Genomic DNA, 26,594 nt, shown 5'->3' with positions numbered 1-26,594 from the left:
CTACATCCCTGCAAACCTAGTCACCCCGAGATTGGTAAGGATTAGCTATGGAGTGGGAGAACTATATAAATTGTGACTCCCTCAGTCCAGCACTCTCTTCTTACCTGCCTTCTTCTGGTCAATGCAGATCAATAATATACCCGCATGAGCAAATCTCTAACATAGGGAAGAGAAGGGATTTTGGTATTTAGCTCACACAAGCTCAAAGCAAGTTGAAGTTCTATTCAGATACGGTAGGTATTTTCCTGTGACTGTGAGATTTGAATCGTGTTTGACATTTTGAAAGCTCCATTGAGTTAGTGACTTACACACGTACAAGGTAAAGCAGGAAGTTTATTATTTATTTACACTTGCTTTTCTGCCTAACATTAGCATATCTAAGCAGAACTTTATACAACGCATCACCTGCCTGAACCATACAGAAGGTGTGAAGTGTGAAGAACTAGAGAGTAGACCAGAGGCAACAGAACATCTTTTCCCGTGAGAGTTGTGTGTGGGTTTTTTTCCCCTGACACTATTATATACTCCAGTACAATAAGATTAAGCTCATACATGAAAACACTTCAAAGTCTACTCTATAACCCGTGCTACTATATTTTTATCCTCTTCCTAACCTCAGATGTTGCTGTGGTGGTGCCAAAGGTGGCGCTGTAGGTTCAGGATGCCCAAAAACCTCCTCTTGCTTCTGGAGCTTGAGCTCCAGGCCGACCGCGCGTTACGTTATTGCGGGTCAGTAAGTATCTATCGTCCCGTCATGGAGACTGGCGTGTTTTTGGAGGTTCGCCGTGAATCGCAGAGCGCCCTCCTCATTCTCGGGGTGATTATACTGTTGGCTATCATGGGCGAGCGAGGGAGGGAGGGCTGGCTGCGCTGACGTTGCTGGAGTGCAGCCCCCCCCTGCAGTTTCGGGATTGAATGAGTCTAAGCGTAAACCTTTATTTGGCTGTTTTACTCCCCACCCCCTTTTACAAACTGCGCGGTAATGCCGGACACAGCCCGTTCAACTTTGAACTTACTGCTCCGGCAAACGCTAGCGCTGCTTTGTAAAAGTGGTGGGGGTAAGTTAGCCTAGTAAAACGTTTACCCTTATTTGTACCTCGTCTTAGTCTTTGCTTTGATTAGTGTATGAAAGCTGTACTTCTTTATAGTATGGCAATGTGTAGTTAAGAGGATAGTAGGATACTGATGTGCGATTAGTTATTAAGAAGTTGCTTTCCTAGCCCTGCAGCAACAGTGCCTTCTAGCAAATGTCTAGGAGATATCACAGCCCAGTGTTGTTCATAAGCATAAACTGGAATCATCTGTCCAGTAGAATGAGAGACTAACTTGGCAAAGTGTAGGGTTAGTATTAAGGAAACTAAATATAGAAAGAGGCCATTTAATTTGTCCACTTCCTTTAGGTCAGTCAGTGGTTGTCAATCTATCTTTCTTTGTGGTGCAACGGACAGATGATGTTCATGTGTGTGCACACTGACACTAAAATTCTTTGCTGAACACCCCTTCAAACCAAACAAACCTAAATATTTAATTGTTGTCAAAATGATGCAAGTAAAATATAAAATATTCTTTAACCAATTTTGTTTTATGTTTAAATCGTTTTTATTAATAAAAATTGACAATTGAACAGATACTTGTCAAAGAAGTTACTTACAAAAAGTTGTCATCTAACACCATACGCTCAACACAGTAAATTACAATACAGCATTTATATTTTCTCCCCCTCCCTCCCTTCCGGGGCCTATCCTCCTATCCACCCAGTCCCACCCTCTACCCAGTCCCCCCCTATGTTCCCTACAAATTCAACGATATGTATTGTTCGGGTCTCTCACCAATATCAAATGCGGTGGTGCCTGTCATGACATCCTATATACCTAAAAAGACTGCCAGAGTGATATAGTTTAAACCAGGGGTCCTATTTGTCAGAAAGTACTACACAATAGCATCACTATCAACAGGTTCCCCGCCTAGTGACGGGTCAAAAAGAGCATCTAAGAAGGGTCAAAAATTCAGCAGTAAACTTCGTGCTTTGGATGGGAGGGTGACCCAAAGTGGCTCCCACTGTGCCCTAAACCTGAGGCCCGCAGGGCTTTCCAAATCAGGCACTCCACACCTATCTATTCTCATTTGCCTCCCAATTTTGTTTATAAATTGTTTTTAAAGTTGTTGTTTTAATTTTGTTTACTTTATCAGTGAAGAATCTGGTACAGCTTTGTGATATGGGGTTGAATGGTAGACAAATTCACACGAAACTTATTGTCGACATCAATAAACTTTTACCCCATTTAGATTCTACACAGAGTGTGGAGCTAGAATGTTTCTTCTTACAGTTTGTTATACAAAATAAATATATATTCACATTCCGGTATCACTTCGGTAACACCAACACAGAATTCCTCACTTCTGTGCTGTGAAGTAACACAAAACCCTGCAAATATGTACTCAGAAACTATGTAGCAGATAGAACCTATGAACATCAAACCTGCAACATTTCAGTTGGGGCTGATGGCAACAGTTATCACTAGGAGTAGTGGGGAAGCAAAGACCAGTTAGGGGGAGTTCAAGTAGAATACCTGATTCTGGATCTCTGGTCTTCCCAGCTTTCAGGCACATATGGTTCTTAAGGAAAGCACAAGCTTGCTGTCTATGACAAATATTTGGTGACACACTGGTTGAGAACCAGTGCTCAAGGCACAGCAATGGTTCCAGACCCAAATTTGTGTCATCTCTTACAAAAGATACTTTGTACAAACCCAAGCAGGGCTGGCCGAACCATTAGGCAAGACTAAGCTTTCTCCTAGGGCAGCAGCTTCTTGTGAGCAGCTGCAGACAAAGCAAAATAAATAGTGCCTGGCAAGACAAACAAACTCAAAGAAGGATCAGCACATACTTTAAAACTGCATTTGATGATGGTGATTGTTGAGTTTAATTATAAAAAAAATCTTGGGGGAGGGGTAAAGCTGAAAGGCACCCACCACCCTTGCACTGGCTCTGAACCCAAGAGCACTCTCCAGGGAATGTATGAACAGGGCACATCATGTTTAGATGCTCCATTTCCAAGAGATAGATAAAAACAGTTTGATGGTTTTAATATGCTATTGTGCAGCCCATTGATGTTTTAAGGGGGTTGAAGTAGCACCTGGAGATTTCCCAAACGCTGTTGTTCCCTGGGTGAAATCCAACTTTCAGGGTCAAAGCATGCAAGTTATCCTGGTTATAGACCAGATGTTTGCAGATTGTTGAAATCATGAATATTTTTGTGGACATTCTGGAAATCAGACTTAGTTGAGGATCTGGATGACTAAGTCTGAGAAATTATTTGATTGTCCTTGAGATAGTCTAAATCCCTGGTTACTTATTGCACATGTATTAATTTGCTTCTTGAACTTATTGTAATTTGTGTTTCTGTACATTATTATATTTTATTCACTTTATTGTTTGTTTGTAAGCCACATTGAGCTTGAATCTGTTTCGGGTTAATGTGGGGTATAAATGTCATGAATGGATAAATAAATACTACAGTAGAGTCTTGATTAAATGAGTTGTTGTTGATCACTAACAGTAGATCAGCAATTTCATGTTTGAGTTCTTTCAGTACCCTGGGGTGTATGCCATCTGTTCCAGGTGATTTATCACTCTAACTTGTTGATTTCGCTCATTATATCTTCCAGGCTCACCAAGATTTCTTTCAGTTTCTCCTCATCTTCACTCTTGAAATTACAGATAGATCTCTTACATCATCTTCCATAAAGACCGAAGCAAAGAATTAATTCAATCTCTCCACTATAGCCTTGTCCTCCCTGAGTGCTCCTTTTCCTCCTTCATGATCTAACGGATTCCCTCACAGGCTTTCTTCTTCTGATGTACCTGAATAAGGTGTTAGTATGAGTTTTTGTCTCCACAGCAAGTTTTTCTTTATATTCTTCTTTAACCTTCTTTACCAATGCTATGCATCTAACTTAACAGTGCTTATGTTTTCTTATTTTCTTTATTCAGATCCTTTTTCTTCTTTGAAGGATATTCTTTTGGCTCTAATAGCCTTTTTCCTCTTCACCTTTTAACCATGCTGACTATTGTTTGCTCTTCTTTCCCCCTATGTTAATACATGGAATACATCTGGTGTGGGCTTCCATGATGGAGGGGGATCAGGTCACTAGACCACCAGGAATTTGAGTTGCACCGGGAAGGGGGGCACAAGAGGGGGGAACCAGGTAGAGGTGAATTGCTTGTTTACTCTTTCCAGAAATACTAGGACTAGGGGGCATGCAATGAAGCCACTAAGTGGTAAATTTACAACAACTGGAGAAAATATGTCACTCAATGTGTAATTAAAGTCGAGAATTCATTGCCAGAGAATTTGGTAAAAGCAGTTAGCTTACTAGGGTTTAAAAAAGGGTTTGGATAATTTCCTAAAGACAACTTCAAAAGTCATTATTAAGATGGATTTTGGAAAATCCACTGCTTTTTTTCTAGGATAAGCAGCATAAAATCTGTTTTACTGTTTTGAGATCTTTCCAGGTACTTGTGACCTGGATTGGCCACTGTTGGAAACAGGATACAAGGAATGATGGACCTTTGGTCTGTCCCAATATGGCAATGCTTGTTCTTATGAGGTCTTCAGATTCCTCTCTGTGGAGCCCCATGAATTTACTTCTTCCCTCCCTTCCTCTCTTTCCTATTCCCCTTTTCCAGCACAACACCTTTAAAAAAAAAGGGGAAAGATGGTTCGCTGGAGAGTGTGAGACAGAGCCCTTCTGTGGTAAGACTTGTGGAGACTGTGAGCTTGAGTATGACAACAGTTAGTGGTAAGTCTGACTTAAGTTTGACTCTGAACCACTGGAGGGCTGCAAGTTCTGCTTTGTGAAGGGGAGGGATCCTGACTCCACTGCTCGGGACACATTGTGCTGCACCTGTGACAGTCGGGATGATAGCGACTCCCCTGGAGGCAGTTAAGTGGTACTCCTCGCTATGGAATCTGCTGGTCAGCATTGGGGTGTTGCATTTTGTGCAAGCCAGGAATCCTGTGGGACATGGAGGAAACAGCAGCAGCAGCAGCACATCTTGGATTTGGTGCAGCATCTGAACATGCAGGGTTCTTTCAGGCTCTTTAGCAGGGTCTGTGTACAGTTTAATGCGGAGAGCGCGGGAACAAGGCACCATTTTGTAAGGGCCAACTGGTAGTGAAGAGTAGCTTTTGGCTGATCACATGTGGAGCACAGCCGCCATTTTACAGCCTCCGGGCCTGACAGAGCATTCAGCCGGTGGAAGGGGGCTAGAAGGCTTCCTTAAACAAGCCTTTGAAGTTGCCTCTTTGGGTCTTCAAGCGACAGTGTGCAGCTTGTTCGCAGCAAGAGCATGCCTGAAGTGGCATCAGCAATCGCAACACAAGACAGGTGCCTTAATGCCCAGCTGGAAGCGGGATTGCCTACACTACACCGGTCACCTCTAACACACAGACACTCCATTTGCAACCAACGTTGGCAAAGTACTTCAACGAAAAACTTATAAAGCTTTGACTCATGATACCTACTACACAGCTGAATACACCAAGCATCCTTGAATGCATAGACTCAAACCTGGGGAATGCCCAGCAGATCGATCTGGACCAAGTTTGACACGATATCTTCAGCTGAATTCTCAAATGGCTCGGAAAATACGCTAAGTCACAGTGCAAACTAGACATCTGCCCCAATAGCCTAATAAAGAACCGTCCCCAAACAATTCAAAAAAGACCTCACGAAGCACATAAACCACAGGCTTCAAAACGGTCTCTTTCCCACGGAGAAAGGAAACATCCTACTCACTCAATTACCAAAAGATGCTAAGAAAAGCACGATGGACCTAACCAATTATTGCCCAGTAGCATCTATTCCACTCATAACTAAACTCATGGAGGGCATAATGACCAAACAACTCTCTGACTACCTAACTAAACACTCAATTCTGCATGAATCTCAATCAGGATTCCGGTTAAATCACTGCACCGAAATGGTACTAGGTAATCTGCAATGAAACTCGTTTGAACAAGCAATTGCAAACCGGAAACACATACTCCTCCTACAATTCGACATGTCCAGCGCCTTCGACATGGTTAACCATGAAATACTACTACACATACTAGAATACTTTGGAGTGGAGGCACAGTTCTCAAATGGTTCAAAGGATTCCTGACCACAAGATCATACCAAGTTACAACCAATGAGGACATGTCACCCCCATGGACACCTGAATGCGGAGTTCCCCAAGGATCCCCCTTATCACCAACTCTCTTCAACCTAATGATGATACCGCTAGCCAAACGTCTAGCCAACCAAAACCTCAATCCCTATATATATGCAGACGATTCACGATCTACATCCCATTCAAAGATGATCTAAACGAAATCACCAATAAGATAACCAAAGCCTCCAACTATGCACTCCTGGGCGGATGCGTTCAACTGAAACTCAACGCAGAGAAAACACAATATCTTGTACTAACCTCACAACACAACAAAAACAACTACTCCAAAATAACCACACCATACTGTTCTATTCCCGTCGCACAAAACCTAAAATTCTTGGAGTGACAATCGACCGAAACCTCACACTCGATACCCATGTGAAGAATACAACGAAGAAGATGTTCCACTCCATGTGGAAACTCAAAAGAGTAAAACCTTTCTTCCCGAGATATATCTTCCGCACCTTGGTACAGTCAATGGTAATAAGTCACCTGGGCTACTGTAATGCACTATACGCTGACTGCAAAGAACAGACTATCAAAAAACTCCAGACAGCCCAGAATAACCGCCGCTAGGCTCATATTTTGAAAACCTAAATATGAAAGTGCAAAACCTCTAAGAGAGAAACTTCATTGGCTCCCACTCAAAGAACGCATTGCGTTCAAGATTTGCACGATTGTACATTAAATCATTCACGCAGACGCCCCAATCTACATGCTAAACTTTGTGGACTTGCCTCCCAGAAACGCTGTAAGATCATCCCGCAATTTCTCAATCTGCACTTCCCCAGCTGTAAAGGACTAAATACAAGCAGATACACGCCACTACCTTCTCCTACTTGAGCACGCAGCTATGAAACGCTCTAACCTACAGACCTGAAAGCTACTGATGATATAACAAACTTCCGCAAATCTCTGAAGACACATCTCTTCCAAAAAGCCTATAAAGAAAACACATAACCTACAAACTACCTGAACAATCCACACAATTAATACAGCTCTCCTCTATCCTACCTAACACCTTCCTCTATCTTCCCTCACCTAACCTTCAAACTTTAACTAATTGTTCCCATTATCATGAAGCGATTCTGTTGACCCTCCCTTACGTAATCCTCAAACACTAAGAACCATACCTGTTATCATGAAATGAAATGATTGTCATTACCATACTCTGTAAGCAACATTGAGCTTGCAAATAGGTGGGATAATGTGGGATACAATGCAATAAATAAATAAATGCTATTTATGACATGTTGTGGCCCGCAGTATGTCCTTGGCTGTCACGGACACGTTGGCAACTCTGGTTGCAGCATTGGACATTGGATTCAATGTCGAAGTCGCATCTAGTTAAACTGCTGTTTTGGGGCAAGTGTCTATTTGGAGAAGATCTCAGTAACTTGGGGAAAACTAAGCCACAGCAGTTGTCAGAGGATAAGCTGAAAGCCTCTGGTTGTCCATCTTAAGGGGGCTCTCAATCTCAATTTTGAGACAGTGGACGTTACCAACCTAGTCATAAGTCTGTTTTTCGAAAGGGAACCAAGGCTATTGAGGTTCAAGCCACCGTAGATTCCTTGCTGGTGCTCCGGGTCATTATTCCAGTTCCCCAGGCCAAGCAGAGACACTGGTGGATGCATCACAGGTTTCTATGTTTTGCAGTGTTGGGCCGTCTGTTCCAGTTCAGGGCTTTTCTACTTCGGTCTCACCATGGCTCCAAAATGTGGTTATGGTGGTGACCTTCCTTCGCGGTTATGGTGGTGGTGGTAGTAACCCTTCGGCGCCAGGGGAATCAGGAGTTCACCCGTATCTTAACGACTGGTTCATTTGTGCATCGTCCTATTCAGACAGCGTGGCAGTGACAGACAAAGTTGTCCATCTTTTACAGTCGTGGGGTTGGGTGATCAATTTAAAGAATAGCAGACTAACTCAATTTCAAACGCTGAAGTATCTGGGTGTACTATTCAGCACAGCAGAGGAGATGATCTTCCTCATGGAGCACAGAAAGTCGAAGCTGGTCCAACAAATTTGTCTTCTCAGTCAAGGCAGGCCCATGATTTGGTACTATGTCCAGGTTCTGGGGTCAGTGACGGTGGCGATGGAAGTGGTGCCATGGGCAAGGGCTTCATATGCGGCCATTACAGGAATCTCTGGTCTCTGGTGTCAAATACGACCTTCATCTTTCTTGGACACTGGTTGCCAGACAGACTATGCAGGAATTTGACTGTCATCTCCCTTTCTGATAACACAATGGGAGCTGGTGCCAACGGATACCAGCAAGTTGGGTTGGCGAGTTCATTACAAGATCCATCTGGCACAGGGCACCTGGACAGAACAGGGGTCTCAGTGGTTGATAAATCTCTTGGAGCTCATGGCAGTGCAGAATGTTTTAATGAGACTTTGCTCACTTTCGTTTCTCTGAGCTTTTTTCCGACAATGAGACCCTAGGTGTGGGCGGCCTGCAGGGCTTACGAGGTGGAGGCAGGAAGCGGGGTGATGAACGTGACGGCCAGACAGGCAGCAGGCAAGAGAGTGCAGCAGGCCAAGAGAGTAATCCAGGTACAGGCAGAGTCAGTAAGCAGGCAGCAGACACAAGAGTAATCCAGGTACAGTCAGAGTCAGTAACGAAGAACAAAGTAGAGGAGAAGCACACTACTGAGCAAGTAACACCTACCAAAGTAGAAGCCAAAGCAAGGAGTCTAGGGAGAGCTCAGCTGATAAAGTGCTGGCGTCTGACATCAGCAGGGAGAAGGGGCACAGTCATAGGACAAGAGCAGGGGAAGGAGGAACTGGAAGACCAACAGGAGAGAAGCAAGGGAAGCCAGGCAGAGGAAGAGCAGACCCAGGTGGGTGGAAGCAAAGCAATCAAGGAGCCTGCAGCCAGAGAAGAACCATGCACACATGGCTGAGGGCTGTGCCAGTCAAGTGTGCATGTCGACGGTACCCTGCACAGCCTGAGGACGCCACTTGCGTTGAGGTAGGGGACATGACAAATAGGAACTATCCAGTCAGGATTTCAGCTGACTGTGTGGACTGATGGGGTTCTCCGCTTTTGGAATTGATGGTGACGAAAAGGAATGCCAACGTGCCTAAGTTCTGCAGTCTTTGGAAAGAACTGGGCTCAATGGGGATCGATGCTGTACTGCAGCCCTGGCTGGAGACACATCTTTCCTCCTTGGCCCATGGTAGGCCACATGTTGAAAAGGATTACATTGCATCAGGGTCAAATAATTCTCGTAGCCCTGGATTGTCTGCAGAGGCTGTGGTAGACAGACCTGATTTGACTGCTAGACGGGGTCCTTTCTGTCTTCTGTAGGTACACGGCCTACTGAAGCAAGGTCCGATACTCATTGAGGATCCGTTCCCCTTTGGTCTTATGGCTTGGTCATTGAAAGGGCTCATTTGCGATGAAAATTTTTTTCTGATTTGGTTATTGCTACCTTGCTTCAGGCTTGGTAAAGTTCTACATCCATGCATATGCGCGGGTGTGGAGGATGTTCGAGGGATGGTGTTCTGAGTGTGGGCTTTCTCCCTTCTCTGCTCAGATCGCGCACATCATATCGTTTCTCCAGGCAGGCCTTCAGAAAGGATTGGTGTTGGGTTCTGTAAAAGTTGAGATTGTGGCTTTGGCCTGTTTTAGGGGCTGACTACAGAAGATGTCTCTTGTGGCTTACTTGGATATCGTTTGATTCTTGAGGGGAGCGGGCCGCTTGTTGCCTTCCTTTTTGTATGCCGTTTCCAGAATGGAACCTTAATTTAGTCCTTCGGGCTCTTCAGATGCCTCCTTTTGAACCACTTCGGAAGGCCTCCTTGAAAGGTCTTACGCTAAAGACAGCATCTTGGTGGCTGTTGCGTTGGTACATAGGGTTTTGAAGCTTCAGGCTCCCTTTTGTCAGGATCCCTTTCTTTGCTTTTCGGAGGTGGGGGTCTTGTGCATGGTTCCTTCCTTCTGGAAGTGGTATCAGCATTTCATCTTAACCAATCTGTGGATCTTCCATCCTTTCACAGAGAGGATGAAGAGGCTCTGTATTCTTCCTTGAAGCTTCTCAATGTACGTAGAATTCTCATTAGATATCTGGAAGTTATGAATGAGTTTCACAAATTGGATAGACTATTCTTTTTGTAAACAGAGGCTTGGTCTCATGGCTTCCAGGCCCACAATTGCTGGATGGCTGAAGGGGACTATTGTGTCCGCTTATTTGTTTGGGGGGGGGGGAAGCAGGCCTTGTAGGCTCATTGTACAGATGTACAGCGGCATCCTGGGTGGAGAATATCTACTGTCTCCGGCAGATATTTGCAAGGCAGCAATGTGGTGATGCTGCATACCTTGCCAAGCACTACAGGGTGGAAGTTGCGGCATGCTCAGAAACCAGTCTTAGGGCTTTGGTTTTCAGGGCAGTGATGCCAGGTTCTCACCCACTCTAGGGATTGCTTTTGAACATCCCACAGGTTCTGGAATAGTGGAAAGCTACATAATGGAAGAAGAAATTATGTCTTACCTGATAATTTTCTTTCCATTAGTTCTTCCTACTATTCCAGAGGCCCGCCCGAGGTTTCTGAGATGTTTAGTCAGTGCGACTAAACTGACTGTCACCTTGCATGGTGCTTCCTGCTTATCTCCTGTTCTGTACAGGTTGTCCAAAGATGAAAGAAGTCCACACATGTTTGCTTGTCTGGTTATTGTTAGGTTGGCATGCTTTTTATGGTTGTTGTGTTTATTCTGAGATTCTCCTTACTGCCTGAGTACTTAAATACTGAGAAGCTGGATGCCAAGAGAGAGAGAGAGAGAGAGATGTTCTGGAATAGTGGGAAGGACTAATTGAAAGAATATTATCAGGTAAAACCTAATTTCTCCTTTTTTTTTGTCTTACTATTCTTTAAAATCCTCCAAATACAGCAATAGAAATTTGCTGATGTCTTCTTGCTGTTTGCCTGTCTCATGAACTACTAACTAGTCAGTTGTTTGATACTGGAACCTGGAATCTGTTGTGAACAAAGTGAGTTCCCAGTTGAATAGTTAACATACAATTTACTGTTGGTGGCTGCAGGCATAATCTGCTCATGGTGAGTAGAGTTAGATATCCTCCTGTTGTGACCACAAAGAAGCAAATAAAGGTACTGTTAGTTGCTAAGGGGTAAATTCAAGAAATGGCACTAAAATTTAGGTAAATTAATAATCAAGTGAGGGAACCAAACATATAACTGGTGTCGGAAATTATTCAATTCTCAGTAACACCAGAATGTATTATTTTAGTCCAATCTTTATACATTTTTAATATGCTGTGCTCAGTACACTATTGTGCCCATTAACCAAACGAGTCTGGATAGGGTACACAGTCATCAAACATCATCGCACACGCCCTTCCTTCCCTTCCTTCCTCATACAGACTTCGAGCTACTCGCCCCAAATGTTATAAACAATCAACAGACTTATCTTCGTTGGCGTTATGCGTGGACTGTGTGTGCCAGGATGATGCACGCTGAGTGAGAATTCATAATGGGAGCTCTACACAGAACTGCTGTTATAGAATACTAGTGTAAATCTGTAGCTAGGCGCTTAATGTTAGGAGCGGGCACTTACACGAGTACAAAGGCTAGTGTAAGTGGTCACACCTAACTGTAGGCAGCTAGGAACGTACTTGATAGTATTCAATAACCTGTGTGCCTAACCACCTGACATGTTCTGACCCATCCAGTGGTGTGCTGGAGCGGGCTCTCACGGGCTCGCGAGAGCCATTTGTTAAGTTTTTAAGAATTTTGGGGGAGCCGGTTGGCTACTTTAACAACTGACTCCCAAAATGTGGGCTTCGGCCCCCTCCTGAATTCTCTTTTACTTTGCTGGCCCCACCAGTCAAGTAAATAGACTGCTGCTGCTCCCTGCTCCTTGTTTCTGACTCTGAGCATCAGGCTGGGACTTTTCATGCAAGCGCAAGAAGGTTCTATCATGCTGCTCAGAGCCAGAATGGTGGCAGTCCATTTATTGGCTGGTGGGGCTCGGCAAAGATATGCCTAGCGTGCCCGCACAAGGGAGGGGAGAGAGAGGCATGTATTCCCCCCGCCCCCCAAATTTCAGGGCCAGCTATGCCCGGAGAGAGAGCCCGTTGTTAAAAATTTACCAGCACACCCCTGGACCCATCCATGTCTCTTGTGTGTTCTGGAATTTGAGCACGCAACTATAGAATAATGACCAACAGCAGTTACACATGTAGCTGCTAATTGGTTCCAGTTAAGGCCGATTATAGCAAATTATTGAATTAAGCCATATATGCAACTGACTTTATTCTATAAATTGCACTGCAGCTTTGTGCATGAAACATAACATTGGGGCACCCAGCGGTATATAATTAGGGGGTAAATGTGTTGATGACCATTCACACACAATGTATATCAACTCCAAAACATTTCTTTCAAACTTTACATTTTTGCACCCCAAACCATTTCTGGTATCCTCTCTACTGCTTCCTGATTCTTTCTGTCTTATCTTTGTGTTTTCTTTTTTTTTTTGTCTGGTTTCCCTTTTCTTTCAGGTTCTGCTCAGATACCAATTAAAAAATCTCATGGATAATGAGACATGCTCTTCTTATTGTCTCTAGAGGATTTATAGCAACCAGTAGTGACCAACCAAAAGTAATAATGTACCAAAGCTAACAAAACTCATCCTTCTGTGTTTAATTTTTCATAGATGTTTGCATTTAGAAAATATATGTTAGATGTAATCAGTGATCATTAATGAGATTTTATCATTCTGTGGCTATTCAAAGTACTGAACATTGTTGGTATTTTTATGTGTGAATTTCTGCCCAGGTGTCAGCTTGAAGAACACTTGCCAGTGGACATTTCAGTGACTCCGACATTGCTGGAAGTAAAGGCTGCTGAACACTGTGAAACTATTGACTTACCAGTAGGGGTCAGGATTGCTCCATCCTCCTGTCGAGGACTGCAGTACGTCTCTGGAGATGGCTTACACATGAGACTACGGGTTCAGGTTGACATCAGCACAAGTAATGAAGAGTTAGACTTTTATGTTTTAAACTATTTTTAAATTGTTGCCGCATTTCTTTATCTGGGGTACATTGTTGCAGAGAAATATTTTACAAACATGCACTGAAAAGAGTGACATTGGGAAAAAGATTACAGCATCAGTGCAAAGGAAATTTCACAGTAAGAATTAAATTATTGCTTGTGTCCATTGTCTACTGGGAAAAATAGAACTCCCAACTCTAAAAAAGTGTTGGGGGGGGGGGGGGGGGGTTATTGTGAATAGACACAGAATTTAGGCTGGCAGTGTAAGCATGAAAGCTGTCACTGCAGTGGTAAATGAAAGAGGGTGGAGGGCAGTGCAGTGTGTAAGAGGTGCCTTTGTGAAGGTCACTCAGAGAAATGCTGCTCTGCCCTCCAGCCTATGAGACTGAAAGTTGTCACTCTGTGGGTAAGTCAGAGGAAGGCTGGGGGAAGTAGGAAGGCAGGTAGATCTGTGCACAACTGGTGAAAAACTTGTAGCTTTTAATTATTGAAATTTTACCATGTCTTTTCCAATCAGGATTGACCTCCAGAAGAAACTCGCCATCATTTTCTGGAAATTGAGCTGGACTTTCTCCTGTTTAGATACATAGAAATGATAAAAGGCCATACAGGCTATCTAGTCTGCCCATTCATACCAACTTCTAAGTTCTCAATCCCTTCCTCTCCTGTTAGAGTTCTTGTGTTATATTTCAGTTCTTGTACTTTAACCTTTGACATTTCCACCGTAGACACTGTAGTGTGATTATCCCATTTTTCAAATAAAGTGCATTTTTGCAACACTTGGACAATGAGCGTGGCTGAGCCAAATGCTACTGAGTTTGCTAAGTGTGTTGCAGATGTTTCCTAACCAGGTTGGATGTTAGCCATCTAGCACCCAAAAACTTTTAGATACTAAGAGCCAAATCTTTTGAAGGGTTTTTCCTGTTTTGTATCTATGGGAAAACAGCCTAATATATCTGTCCCTTAGTGAACTGAGGCTGTGTATCAGGTGAGATGAATTCAGATAGGTACAAGTATACACTGAAGCATAGAATATGAAAGCACACGTTTTATTGATTGATATGAGGAAGTTTGGACAGTATCATATTTTTAGTTTACAGATTTATTGATTGATATGAGGAAGTTTGAACAGTATCATTTTTTTAGTTTACAGATTTTCATTAATGGTGAAATTTTCCCTCTGAGAGCAGCAGTTGGTGTTCCTAATAATGAGCACCTTGATACCCCTCCCTTCATGCCTTAGCTCCCCTAACTGGGGCTAATATTGAAGGAGCATATAAGGGAAAATTTTGTTTGCAGTGCTGGGTAGGAAAGGGAAAAGAATAGAAAGTACCTTTTGTTTTTGTTGTTCTTGATTGGCATGTGACTTTATCATGAGCTGTCCATGGTAGCAAACATTTTTAGCTAGCCTTCAGTGGTGCTGTAATTCTGCCATTGTGGATTCAATTTGATTGTTTTGTGGTAGGAGAATACTATACAGAAATGTGCTTATAGTGTGTACAATTAGTGCCTTCTTGACCTTTGGTATTAATGCAGTAGTCGCACTGCTGTGTTAAGTCTTTTTGGGAAATTTTACATAGCTGTGAGCTTCGCACTTCTCAATGCAGCAGCTGAAAAGAGACAAAACTAATTCCAGCACTGACCAGCTGCTAGCATCATTTCTGCTCAGCAGGGCACTGTGCTGCAGAAAGCTTAGGTTGTAAGTTTGCTATGATTTCTACAGGATTTGGCTTGGAGAATAGCATTGACTAAAATTTCATGCTATAGTATTTATTACTATTTTTTTTAGTGCCATTAGCACATATAGCATTGGGCCTCTTAATTCACCTGGTTCCAGTTCTCTAGTGAGCCTAGAATGCAAGAAGCCCTGCATCCTCAAGATATTTCAGTAATGTATCTAAGCCTGATGTAATAGAAAGTGCTGACGTTGGGAGCCATTTGAATTCTTGACATATTTTTGCACATCACAGATTATGAGAAATTTTAGGCTGGCCAGATGCTATTCAGCATCTACTACTACTACTATTTAACATTTCTAAAGCGCTACAAGGGTTACGCAGCGCTGTACAATTTAACAAAGAAGGACAGTCCCTGCTCAAAGGAGCTTACAATCTAAAGGACAAAAGTGCAGTCAATCAAATTGGGGGCAGTCTAGATTTCCTGGATAGAGGTACAATGGTTAGGTGCCGAAAGCGACATTGAAGAGGTGGGCTTTGAGCAAGGATTTGAAGATGGGCAGGGAGGGGGCTTGGCATATGGGCTCAGGGAGTTTATTCCAAGCATAGGGAGAGGCGAGGCATAAAGGGCGGAGCCTGGAGTTGGCGGTGGTGGAGAAGGGTACTGAGAGGAGGGATTTGTCCTGTGAGCAGAGGTTACGGGTAGGAGCGTTAAGGGGAGATGAGGGTAGAGAGGTAATGAGGGGCTGCAGATTGAGTGCATTTGTAGGTTAGTAGGAGAAGCTTGAACTGTATGCGGTTCCTGATTGGAAGCCAGTGAAGTGACTTGAGGAGAGGGGTGATATGAGCATATCGATCTAGGCCGAAGATAAGACGGGCAGCAGAGTTCTGAACGGATTGAAGGGGAGATAGATGGTTAAGTGGGACCCCAGTGAGGAGTAGGTTGCAGGAGTCAAGGCGAGAGGTGATGAGAGATGGTGTGCTCGGAGAGGAAGGGGTGAATTTTGCTGATGTTATAGAGAAAGAAGCGACAGGTCTTGGCTGTCTGCTGGATATGAGCAGAGAAGGAGAGGGAGGAGTCGAAGATGACTCTGAGGTTGCGGGCAGATGCCAATTAGGGTATTTGTACTCTCTGCCCCGGTTGCCCATTTCTTTCTCCCTGTTCTCCTGTCCACCTTTATCTGTTGCTCTTGTGAAAGGGTCTATCTTCCTACTTATCTGTTTTTATGTCACCTGCGTGTACTTTCTTCGTGTGCTTATCTGTTTTATTCTTAGTACACTTCTGTGCGGCGTTGCACTCACAGATTGCACTATCTGTCCTCTGTCTGTCTGTTTCTGTAGAGACTGTTCACTAGGAGGTTATCTTCATTTCCATCCTCCCTTCTGTCTCACCTGCCTATTCTGTGTATTCCCGTTATGTTTCCCTCCATTCCTATCTGTAGATTCACTGCAGTTCCCTGCATTCCTTTAAAATCATTCTGGTTTGAGTGTTTTCAGAACTATGCTTCAAAACTGCAGTAACTTCATTAAGCTACTACTACGAATCATTTCTGTAGCACTGCTTGACTTACACAGCGCTGTACACTTTTATAGGCAGGGACTTTCTTTGTCCCTAGAGGGTTCACAATCAATGCTTTTGTACCTGGGGTAATGGAGGGTTAAGTGACTTGCCCAAGGGCACAAGGAGCTGCAGTGGGAATTGAACCCAGGTCGCTAGGCTCAAAGCCCGCTGCACTAACTGTTAGGCTACTCCTCCACTCCAGTAGCGATATCTATGTATAGAAGGCAGTTCATATACTGCCATAGTGTACAGAAGACCATTGTCTGAGCACTGACTACATATCGGATAGCATCAGCAGACTTATATCTGTGCTTACAGTAGATAAAACATTGATTAAGATGTGTAGGTTTGGGATTTATTTGATAAACTTTGTCTGAGGCTTACTTTTAAGTACTTAAAAGCTCAGTGCTAAGCTCAATGCTTCCTTATATTTCTAGTTGGAGCAGGTTTCCGATGGATTGTATTTTATATCTTTTTTTTTTCCTAAAATAGAAGGGGCAAATTGTTTCCTAAAATAGTGATCAACTGAAATGCGTAGCTTCTGATTATGAGCACAATTGTTTCTTGATCTGATTGTGAAGTGTTGGCATCCTTCTGCTTCCTAGTCAAGCATTTCATAGCCTTTTCCTAGCTGTGGTTCTCCTGGGCTTAAATGAAATGTAATGGCTGCATGTGTCCCTTATGCAGCAGTGCTGACTCCAAGTCATGATTGACACTGATTTGGTTCTGAGCATTAGTGTATAGAAGAACAACCAGGATATTAAAGGCGGAGGGCTGGCTCATGAATGATTTCATGCTAGCAGAGCTCTGTTGCACAATAATTCATTTGTCCTTTCTTTCTCCCAAAAGTGGAGGAGTGACCTAATGGTTTAATGCAGCAGGCTTTGATCCTGGCAAGCTGGGTTTGATTCCCACTGCAGCTCCTTGTGACCTTGGGCAAGTCACTTAACCCTCCATTGCTCCAGGTACAAAAGATTGTGGGTACTCTAGGGACAGAGAAAATTCCTGCTTATAATGTGTACAGCGCTATGTATGTCTAGTAGCACTATAGAAATAATTAGTAGTAGTAGTAAAACTGAAATAAAAGGGGACAAACTCAGTGTATCGTTTCCATCTAAAGTCTTGTCTCCTGGATATATGTGGATCAAGTTTACATCCTTTCTGTTGGTGGTTATCCCTGACCTGTTTTGTTTTCTTTTGTTTTGTAATCAAAAGTACTTCCTTAGTATTCTTACCAGACCAGTCCAGTCCTGACCTGTAGGTTTGGCTCATTAGCCAGCACATGGAGACAGAGTAAAGACTTGTGGGTTCTGCCCTATAAAGTCACTGTTCAGCCTTAGGTCTTCAGTATTCCTCTGTCTCAGCAGATTGTGATGGATGGACTGTGCAGCTTCTGGACTAGTTATAGATGGAACTCCTGGTCCATTTGGAGAACTGGTAATTAGTTGACCAAGGTGTTCTCCACTACTTAGTTTAAAAAAAAAGAGAGATTTGTTATTTTCTAGAGGTCAGGGGACATCTCAGAGGAGTCAGATTTTCTCCCTCCCCTTGACTAAGTTAATTAATTTGTTAAAAAAAAGAGGGCAATAGGAACATATTGGAAAGAGACACAAACTTTGTGGAAAATTAGAAGAACTGTTTCCCAAGTAGTGAGATTTTTCAAACTATGTGAAAGGGGACTGCTTTAGGGGATAGTGAGGAGGCAGTGGCGTACCGAGGGGGGGGCGGTGGGGTGGACCGCCCCGGGTGCAAGCCAATGGGGGGGTGACGACGGGGTGTTCTAACTTCTTCTACCGTCTCCTGCTAACGCTGCACCGGCGCGCGCCTTTACACCTCTGCAGCTCGCGGGCTCACTTGTCTCCTCCAGCGGCAGCGGCTCCTCTCTCTCTCTCCCTCCCTCTCAGTCTCCGAGTCCGTGACGAGTCCCGCCCAGGCGCCCATCTGGACTACTACGTCATGACGCCAGACGCCTTCCCCCTGCGGCACCCTGCGCGCCTTGGCCTTCACCCTTCCTGCTGCTGCTGCAGAGTAACGTCTCGGTCTCCTCAGTGTTTGGCTCCTCCTGACTGACTCCCCTCTCCGCCGTGACCGTCGCAGAGTTGCACAGCTGCAGATTTTACCACATACCAATGTCTGCCCCTTTTGCTGCATGCTCCTGGCTGTAGTTTGCGGACACAGGCACAGAAAAGAGAACAGGGCCCGATACAGACACTCACAGTAGCATCTCTCATGCATAAGAAAGGTGGATCTCAAGTAACCAGTATGCTTGAGGGGCATCATGTGAAAGGTGGTGGGGTGGGGGAAGGCAGGTGATTGCTGGTCCCATGAAGCCAACCATTCTTTCTATGTGGACTGATACCATTGTGTTACAGAAATTTATGCAACCTGACTAAACCAAGAAACAAGGCCACTATTTCTTTTCAAAATCTGGAGCACATAGATGAACAAACTGAACAATGCTATAGGGGGATATATTTGAACTGAAAGCAGAGGTGAGGATGAATTCTGCTTAAGTCCTTTAGCAATAGCAGCAGCTGTTTTGTTTCATAATAAAAAGCAGCAAATGCTTTGGAAGCTTTTCTATCATTGTAAAATGGGGTCTGGGGATTCCTATTGTATGTAATATTTAGGTGCTGGACTTGAAACATAAACATGAGCAGTCAAAAGAGGCCTTTCCATCACAGCTACAACATCTTCTCACTGGACCTGCACACTCAAGTCCACCACCCTACCAAAGGCTGTGCGAGAAGTGCAGTTGTAAAAGATGCAGATATGGAGAGGAGTGCAAAGCTTGTTCCCAGCCCAGCTCCTCTCATTGGCATGGACATGAGGGTATCAGTGGGTGAGTCACACAGGGTGTAGCTATAGCTCAGTACAGTCCTGCTCAAGTCACACACTGTAGGATTAGCTTACTATGAGGGGCATAATCGAAAGGGACGCCCAGGTGGAATAAAGGGGCTGGAACTGGGGGCTGAAAAGAGGGGGCAGAGAGAGAAGGGACAGATCTTGGATGGAAGGGGGAGCGCGAGAGAGGGCAGACCCTGGATGCATGGGAGAGGGAGGGCAAATGGTGGATTAAAGGGCAGAGAGAAAGGGCAGACAGTGGATGGAAGGGGGAGAGAGGGCAGACTGGGGCAAATGGATGGAAGGGGCAGAGATAGAAGATGTGGATGGAAGGGATGGAAGGGGCAGGGAGAGGGGGCAGGGAGAGAGGGCAGACAGAGAGGGCAGACACTGGATGGAGGGGACAGCAGAGAGGGCAGACACTGGATGGCAGAGAGAGAGCGAAGGCAGATGCTGGATGGAAGGAAGACAGTGAAAAGAAGATGAGAAAAGCAGAAACCAGAGACAACAAACTGTAAATAAAATATATATTTTTATTTTTTTGCTTTAGGATAAAGTAGTATTGTAGCTGTGTTACTAAATGTTTATAAATAGAACATATAAATAAGGTAATCTTTTTATTGGACTAATTAAAATACATTTTGGCTAACGTTCGGAGAACAAAACCCCCTTCCTCAGGTCAGGATAGGATACTGTAACAGCACTATACTGTATTGACCTGAGGAAGGAGGTTTTGGCCTCTGAAAGCTAAATGTATTAGTCCAATAAAATGGTATTATTTTATTTTCTATATTTGTTTTATTTCTATTTGTTAATTTGTAAAGTAGTGATTGGTATTTGTTAGTTTTTTCAAATTTACATCTGCTGTCTTTATATTTTGCACAGCACTAGGGGACATTTTCTGTTTCTGTGGTGTTGCATTGTATGCAGTCAGGCATCTTGGGGTTTCAGTTTAATTTTTGTCTAAAATAGAAAGTTTATGATTACTTATTTTATAGTGGATTAGGGTGTATCTGTGTTTGTGAAAAGACATGGCTTTCAGTTGGCTTTGACTGTGCAGGATTGACGATCTGTATTATTCTGTCTGGTTTCGTTTTACAATAGGTGAATTGGTGTTCTAGTGCTCACTGTAGTGTTTAAGATGCTTTCCTTTTCCTTGTGTGACTCGTAGAAATTACTGCTTATGGTATGGTAGAATGTTCTATAGGTCCTGAGTGTTTTGTATTCTCAGTATGCCTAGTATTGGATTTTGGAGGGGGGTGTTAAAAAATGACGGGCCCCGGGTGTCAACTACCCTAGGTACGCCACTGTGAGGAGGTTTCCTTTTTTTACTGGTTATTCCCAAGGGGGCTTGAGCTGTGGACTGCAGTTTCTTGTTTTTGTTAAAGCTGAAGCTGTGTTGAAGATCCGCGGTAGGCCACAGCACCACATGGAAGTCTAGCAGAGTGTGCCAAACACTAATCACTCGATGGGAGCCAGCACATGGCTGTGAGAGTGCACTTTTTGTCACAGTGCTACTGCCTTTTCACCGAATGGTGGGGGAAAGCCTATGAAAAGGAAAAAAGGATTTTACAAGGCAAAGCTCAACTTATGCTTCTGTTTCAGTATAATTCCACAGTTCCTAGGCTGTAGCTAAGGGAAGAACAACCATTGTATCTTTCTCCTCATATTCCCACATAGACATAATCTCCTGGATTCTATATATGGCGCCTTGAATTGTGCTTGAAATTTGGGCATGCATCCAATTTGTGTGCACAGTTTAATTGAATAACAAGCCAATTAGTGTTGATAATTGAGCCCTAACAATTATCAGTGTCTTTGTGGTCAGTGTTTAGTAGTATCTGTGTACTGTAGACCCCATATGCTTACTGATAAACAGTGGCTTCAAAACCTAGTGATAACAGTAGAGAGAAGAGATTAATTGGAAAGTGCGGTTTCAATTGCCCAACTTTGTGCAGAAAATGTCGTCAAGAAACAAACCATTTCAGGTATTAAAAAAATGAAAGCTGAAACTAAGTTTGCTCTTAAGTTTAGTGTTGAAGGTGCAAATGGTGTAAGAGCTAGAAAACATATGAAAGTAGTGTAAGAGAAAGATTTGGAAGAGGCGGTATACAAATGGTATGTTTAACAACATTCATGTAGTGTCAACATAAGTGGAGTGGAATTAAATGCTGCTGCACAGGAACCTGTGAAACATCCGAGCATCAACTTTCAAGCAAGTGATGGATGCTCATGGTGATTTCGGAAGCATCACAGGTTACACAACAGTCTACCACATGAAGAGGTAGGCAGCGCTGACACAGAGAGGGAATTGAGCCTTTCCAGATGTAGCTGAATGATTTAATTACAAAAGATGAGCGGCACCTGTCACAAGTGTACATTGCGGGTGAGACTCAGCTATTCTGGCAGGTCCTGTCATGAAACACTCAAGTCTTTAAACATGAAGACCAAATAGCTGGTAAAAAGATAAGTAAGGAGAGGATATCTGCACCATTATGTGCAAATGCTGATGGTATACATCATTTTTACATTTAATTTGTATTCATTTTTATGTTTTAAATTGTGTGTTTGTGTGTATATGTGTGTGTGTGTATATATACACATACACACAAATTTATTATGATTTTTACATTTTACTTTTTAGATTTCCCCCGGAAACTTCGACATTAGGCAATTACAGACACCATCCTCCCCCCCCCCCCCCCCACCATTTAGTCTGTTGAATCAAGGGCTGACTGTATTTTAGACGATCCTGTTCAGGAGCTACTTCCTATAGCAGATCCTATTTTAGTAGGTACCAGAAAACCTTCCAATGCTTTTCTGATCCATCAAACAATTCAATCACTTATTACAACTGAGTGGGAAACTCCTGAATCAGGTCCAAGGGTAGGTTATGCCATGGCCAAACTTTATCCTTTATTGCTTGAGGAAGAAGAACAGTTGAAGCAGCCTAAGGTGGATGCCTTGGTGACAGTGGTTACTAAGAAGACCGCTATCCCAGTAGAAGGGGGTTTAGCTTTGAAGGATATTCATGATAGCAAGTTGGAGACTTTGATTAAACGAGCATTTGATGTCTCAGCACTGAGTCTCCAAGCAGCTGTGTGCAGCGCCTATGTATCAGGAGCCTGTCTTCGCTGGATATAACAGGAAGAGGGTCATGGTCTGGCTCAGTAAGATGTGGATCCAGTTCATTTCAAAAGGAGAGTCTAGCTTATGTAGTAGGCACCCTTTATGACATGATAGAGCTTCTGCACAAGAATTGGCAGTAGTGTGGTGTCTTAGTATCTTTTATGACTCTGTAATTGGTCTGAAGATACTACTTCTAAAACTTGCCTCAGTAGATTTCCTTTTCGGGACAAGTTACTTTTTTTGGTGAAAATTCGGAGAAGTTGGTAAAGGATTTGGGGGCTTGTGCTAGTATGGATTAGCTACTGGCTGCAGGACCTCACAAAATGCGGCACACGCAAGTTGCAGGTAAAAAGTAAAACACTTTTTATTTATGTACAAAAGAGACATAGCCAGTCCTGTTTCCTCATAGGGCTTGGTACTTCTAATAGAATCTCTTCAAACACGCTCACCGTTTCAGTAGCCTGTCCCTGACATGGCGCCGCACTTTAATAATGCAGTAAGCTTTCTCTAGCATAATCACAGTTAGAAACATAAGCATTGCCATACTGAGACAGACCGAAGATCTTAAAGGAGTAAAATAGATTTTATGCTGCTTATCCTGGAAATAAGCAATGGATTTTCCCAAGTCCATCTTAATAATGACTTATAGACTTTTACATTCTCTGGCCACAAATTCTATAGTGTAATTACACGTTGAGTGAAGAAATATTTTCTTTGATTTGTTTTAAATGTACTACTTGGTAGCTTCATTGCATGCCCTCTAGTCCTTGCATTTTTGAAAAGAGTAAACAAGCAATTCATGTCTACCTGTTCCACTCCACTCCATATTTTATAGATCTTTATCTTATTTCTCCTCAGGCTTCTCTTTTCAAGCTCAAGAGCCAAGCCTTTTAGCATTTCTTTATAGGATAGTTGTCCCATCCCCTTTATCATTTTCGTTGCCCTTATCTGTACCGTTTGTAATTCTGCTATATCTTTATTTATTTACAGCATTTATATCTCACTCGATTGTACTCGGCACATAACAAGATGTAGTGTCCAGAATTACACACAATATTTGAGGTGCAGTCACACCAAGGAGCAATACAAGGCATTATAATATTCTCGTTTTGTTTTCCATTCCTTTCCTAATGGGAAATGGGACTTGATATACCGCCTTTCTGTGGTATTTTGCAACTACATTCAAAGCAGTGTACATATATACAGGTACTTACTTTGTACTTGGGGCAATGGAGGGTTAAGTGACTTGCCCACAGTCACAAGGAGCTGCAGTGGGAATCGAACCCAGTTCCCCAGGATCAAGGTCCACTGTACTAACCACTAGGCTACTCCTAATAATTCCTAACATTGCTTGCTTTCTTAGACACCACTGCACACTGAGTAAAGGGTTTCATCGCATCCTCAACAATGCCACCTAGATCTTTTTCCTAAGGATTTAGGTGGCAGTGACTCCTAATGTGGAACTTTTCATCATGTAACTATAGGTTTGGTTCCTCTTTCCTATATATGTCACTTTGCTCTTGCTCTCATTAAATGTCATCTGCCATTTGGATGCCCAGTCTCATAATGTCCTCTTGTAATTTTTCACAGTCCTGTTGTGATTTAACAACTTTGTGTCATCAGCAAATTTAACTACTTCACTAGTCATTCCCACTGTGAATTGGCAGCTATTTTGGTCTAAAGCTAATCGCCCAACTTTGTCTGCTGGAATCTCGAAATCCTCTTTCTTCATCCTTCACAATGCATACTGGACTCCAGCTAAAATAGCAAAAGTCACAAGAAGTCACCGTTCTCCTACATGCTGGTCCTGCTCAGTCTCAAATGTCTCTCTCACACATCTACTTTTCCACTGTCCTAATGTTAACACCTATTGGATAGTGATATGGGATAAAATATCTAAGATTCTCTCATTGAACTCTGATTTTCATATTTCATACCAAACTATCAGTCCGCAACTCTCTATTTCAGAACTCTTCTACTAATTATTTTGACATAATGATGGCACTGGCCTCCCACGTTATTGTGCTTCACTGGAAAAAAAATAACCACCTCAATGTACATGAATGGTGGAATCATCTGTTAGATCAATAAACAATTGGAAAGCAAAATGTCTACTTCATAAATAATACACAAAATATTTTGATGAAGAATGCCAATGAACAAAGACCAACTCTATATGTAAAGAATTTAAACAATTGAAGTCTCAACTACCACAGGGGGTACCACAATGTAACCTCCCCACAAAGTCACTTCTATCATTGGTTTCTATAGTGAACCCAAAAAGAGGAACAACGGAAAACAACTCCGCAGGAGAAAAAAAAAACAATATCCCCTCCCCCCAAAAAAGGAGAAATCAGTAAAATAACTAAACAGTATAGTCTTTATTTCAATAGGCATTCAATAAACCCAAATTTTCATATTGAGCTCAGAATAAAGCTTTTAAATTGTGCACAATGAATACCTTATCTCTCAGCTGAAAGACAAAAATGCCAGCCTCAAACTTCAACAGGCGATTTCAAACATAGCCATTGTCCAGGAAAGCAAAAGAAACACTGTCGCACAGGTAGACCAGATCCTCAACAAGGGCCCCTTCATTTCATGTTCTTTCTCAGGAGGGAAATCTGAAAATGATGACAACAGATTAAAAATGCTAACAAACAGCATCACCTAGGAAATTACATCATTATCCAAATATTTAAAGGGCCAAACCCAAATATGCAAAAACACCCATGCGGGAATTTAATAAAATGCCTCCCACTCCATAGGACCATTGAGCCCAGTGGGCATTACAGTTTGAAGCTGATAAATCCATCTCTGTTCCCTTTGATATAAAAGCCGTGACACATCGCCTCTTGAATTTGATCAATAGCTAAACACTGTTACTGATCAAAAGTGTGATGAAAGGCTTGACAGTGCTTGACCAGAAGCGCCTCAATTTCCCCAGTAGTAATACAGTGTTTATATTCTATAAACCTTGTTTTTAACATACATTTAATTTATCCAATATATTTTACATTGCAAGGGAAAATAATTAAATAAATCACTGCTTTAGAAGTGCAGAGAGTGGAGCAGCATAAATTAATCCACTTTCAACCATTACTATCCCAAAAGCAAGTGGTTTCCATCGTAACTGCACAGATAATGCATTTGCCACATTTGCGATGTCCAGCATGTCCAAACTCACGTTGTGTCCAAACATCTGAACAGCACAAAACATCTGACAAATTGGTAATCCAGGAATAGGCAATCATACAGTGTGCTTTATCAAAAGTTTCACGCACAGATAAAACCTGTCAATGCTTCTGGATCACTTAATTCTCACAAGTGGGTAACGTGGCACCGATATGCCCAGTCTGGGCTTTATAACAAGTTTGAAGAACTTTGTGGAGCATGAGTGACGTGGTTACTAGGCAGAGAAGCTACGACCTTGAACTCTTTTGTGAGGAAGATGTTCCAGGCCTCAATGTTCAAGTCCCATATACAGTCTTACCAGCTCTTTACAAACATATACTTGCGGGACTCGGTGTGCAAGCTGATGTACTTGGCAGACTCTCTCCCACCAGAGCAGGCTGAGTCAGTGCGCCAGCTGGCCAAGCAACCAGAAGGTCTTGGCTAGGGGCGCCTATGACACCTTCAACGTAGCTTTCAGGATCTCTGCTCAAAGTATAGCAGTGCACAGACTCTCATGGCTGTGTGTTTCTGACTTGGAACAGTCAGTTCAGCAGAGGTTGGCGAGTGCCCCATGCTGGGTGGATAACCTTTTTGGAAAGAAGGTTGAGGAGGTTACTGACCAAATCAAAAAGCACATTGATATACTATCTCTTCTCTCTCCCGCTGGGCAACTTCTGCATCAGCCTCCTCAGCCCAGGAGGTCTTTAGGCAAGCTGTAGAGGGGTACCTACTATTCAAAGAGACATAGGTATGCCACTTCCTCTCACCAGCCTGCTTAGGCTCAAACCCAGTGTGCTCATTCTTGTCAATAGCGTGCACCTAAGGCCCTTGCTGCTCCCCAGTCAAAGCAGGGAACGAGCTTTTGACTGGCTCCAGCAGAGCATAGCTGCTGTCAAAGTGTCCGTGCTGGATGACTTGTCGGTTGGAGGGAGGCTGAAGGTTTTCTATGAAAGATGGCCCCTTATAACACCCAACCG

At 43.1% G+C, this 26,594-nt stretch overlaps 1 protein-coding gene across 2 annotated transcripts in view; it reads left to right on the top strand.

Annotated features, from left to right (window-relative positions):
- The first annotated feature begins 741 nt into the window (after window positions 1–741).
- The window catches only part of UBE3D (ubiquitin protein ligase E3D), a 192,063-nt gene continuing 166,210 nt past the window's right edge, over window positions 742–26,594 (top strand). For both annotated transcript variants that reach the window (XM_030199073.1, XM_030199074.1), the window contains exons 1-2: window positions 742–817; window positions 13,019–13,214. In XM_030199073.1, the coding sequence (XP_030054933.1) occupies window positions 755–817; window positions 13,019–13,214 (259 nt within the window). In that variant the 5' untranslated portion in view covers window positions 742–754. The remainder of the gene's footprint in view (window positions 818–13,018; window positions 13,215–26,594) is intronic.

The sequence above is a fragment of the Microcaecilia unicolor genome, chromosome 3 (assembly GCF_901765095.1).
Source record: "Microcaecilia unicolor chromosome 3, aMicUni1.1, whole genome shotgun sequence".
NCBI lineage: Eukaryota > Metazoa > Chordata > Amphibia > Gymnophiona > Siphonopidae > Microcaecilia > Microcaecilia unicolor.
This window is presented reverse-complemented; position numbering and strand designations above follow the sequence as displayed.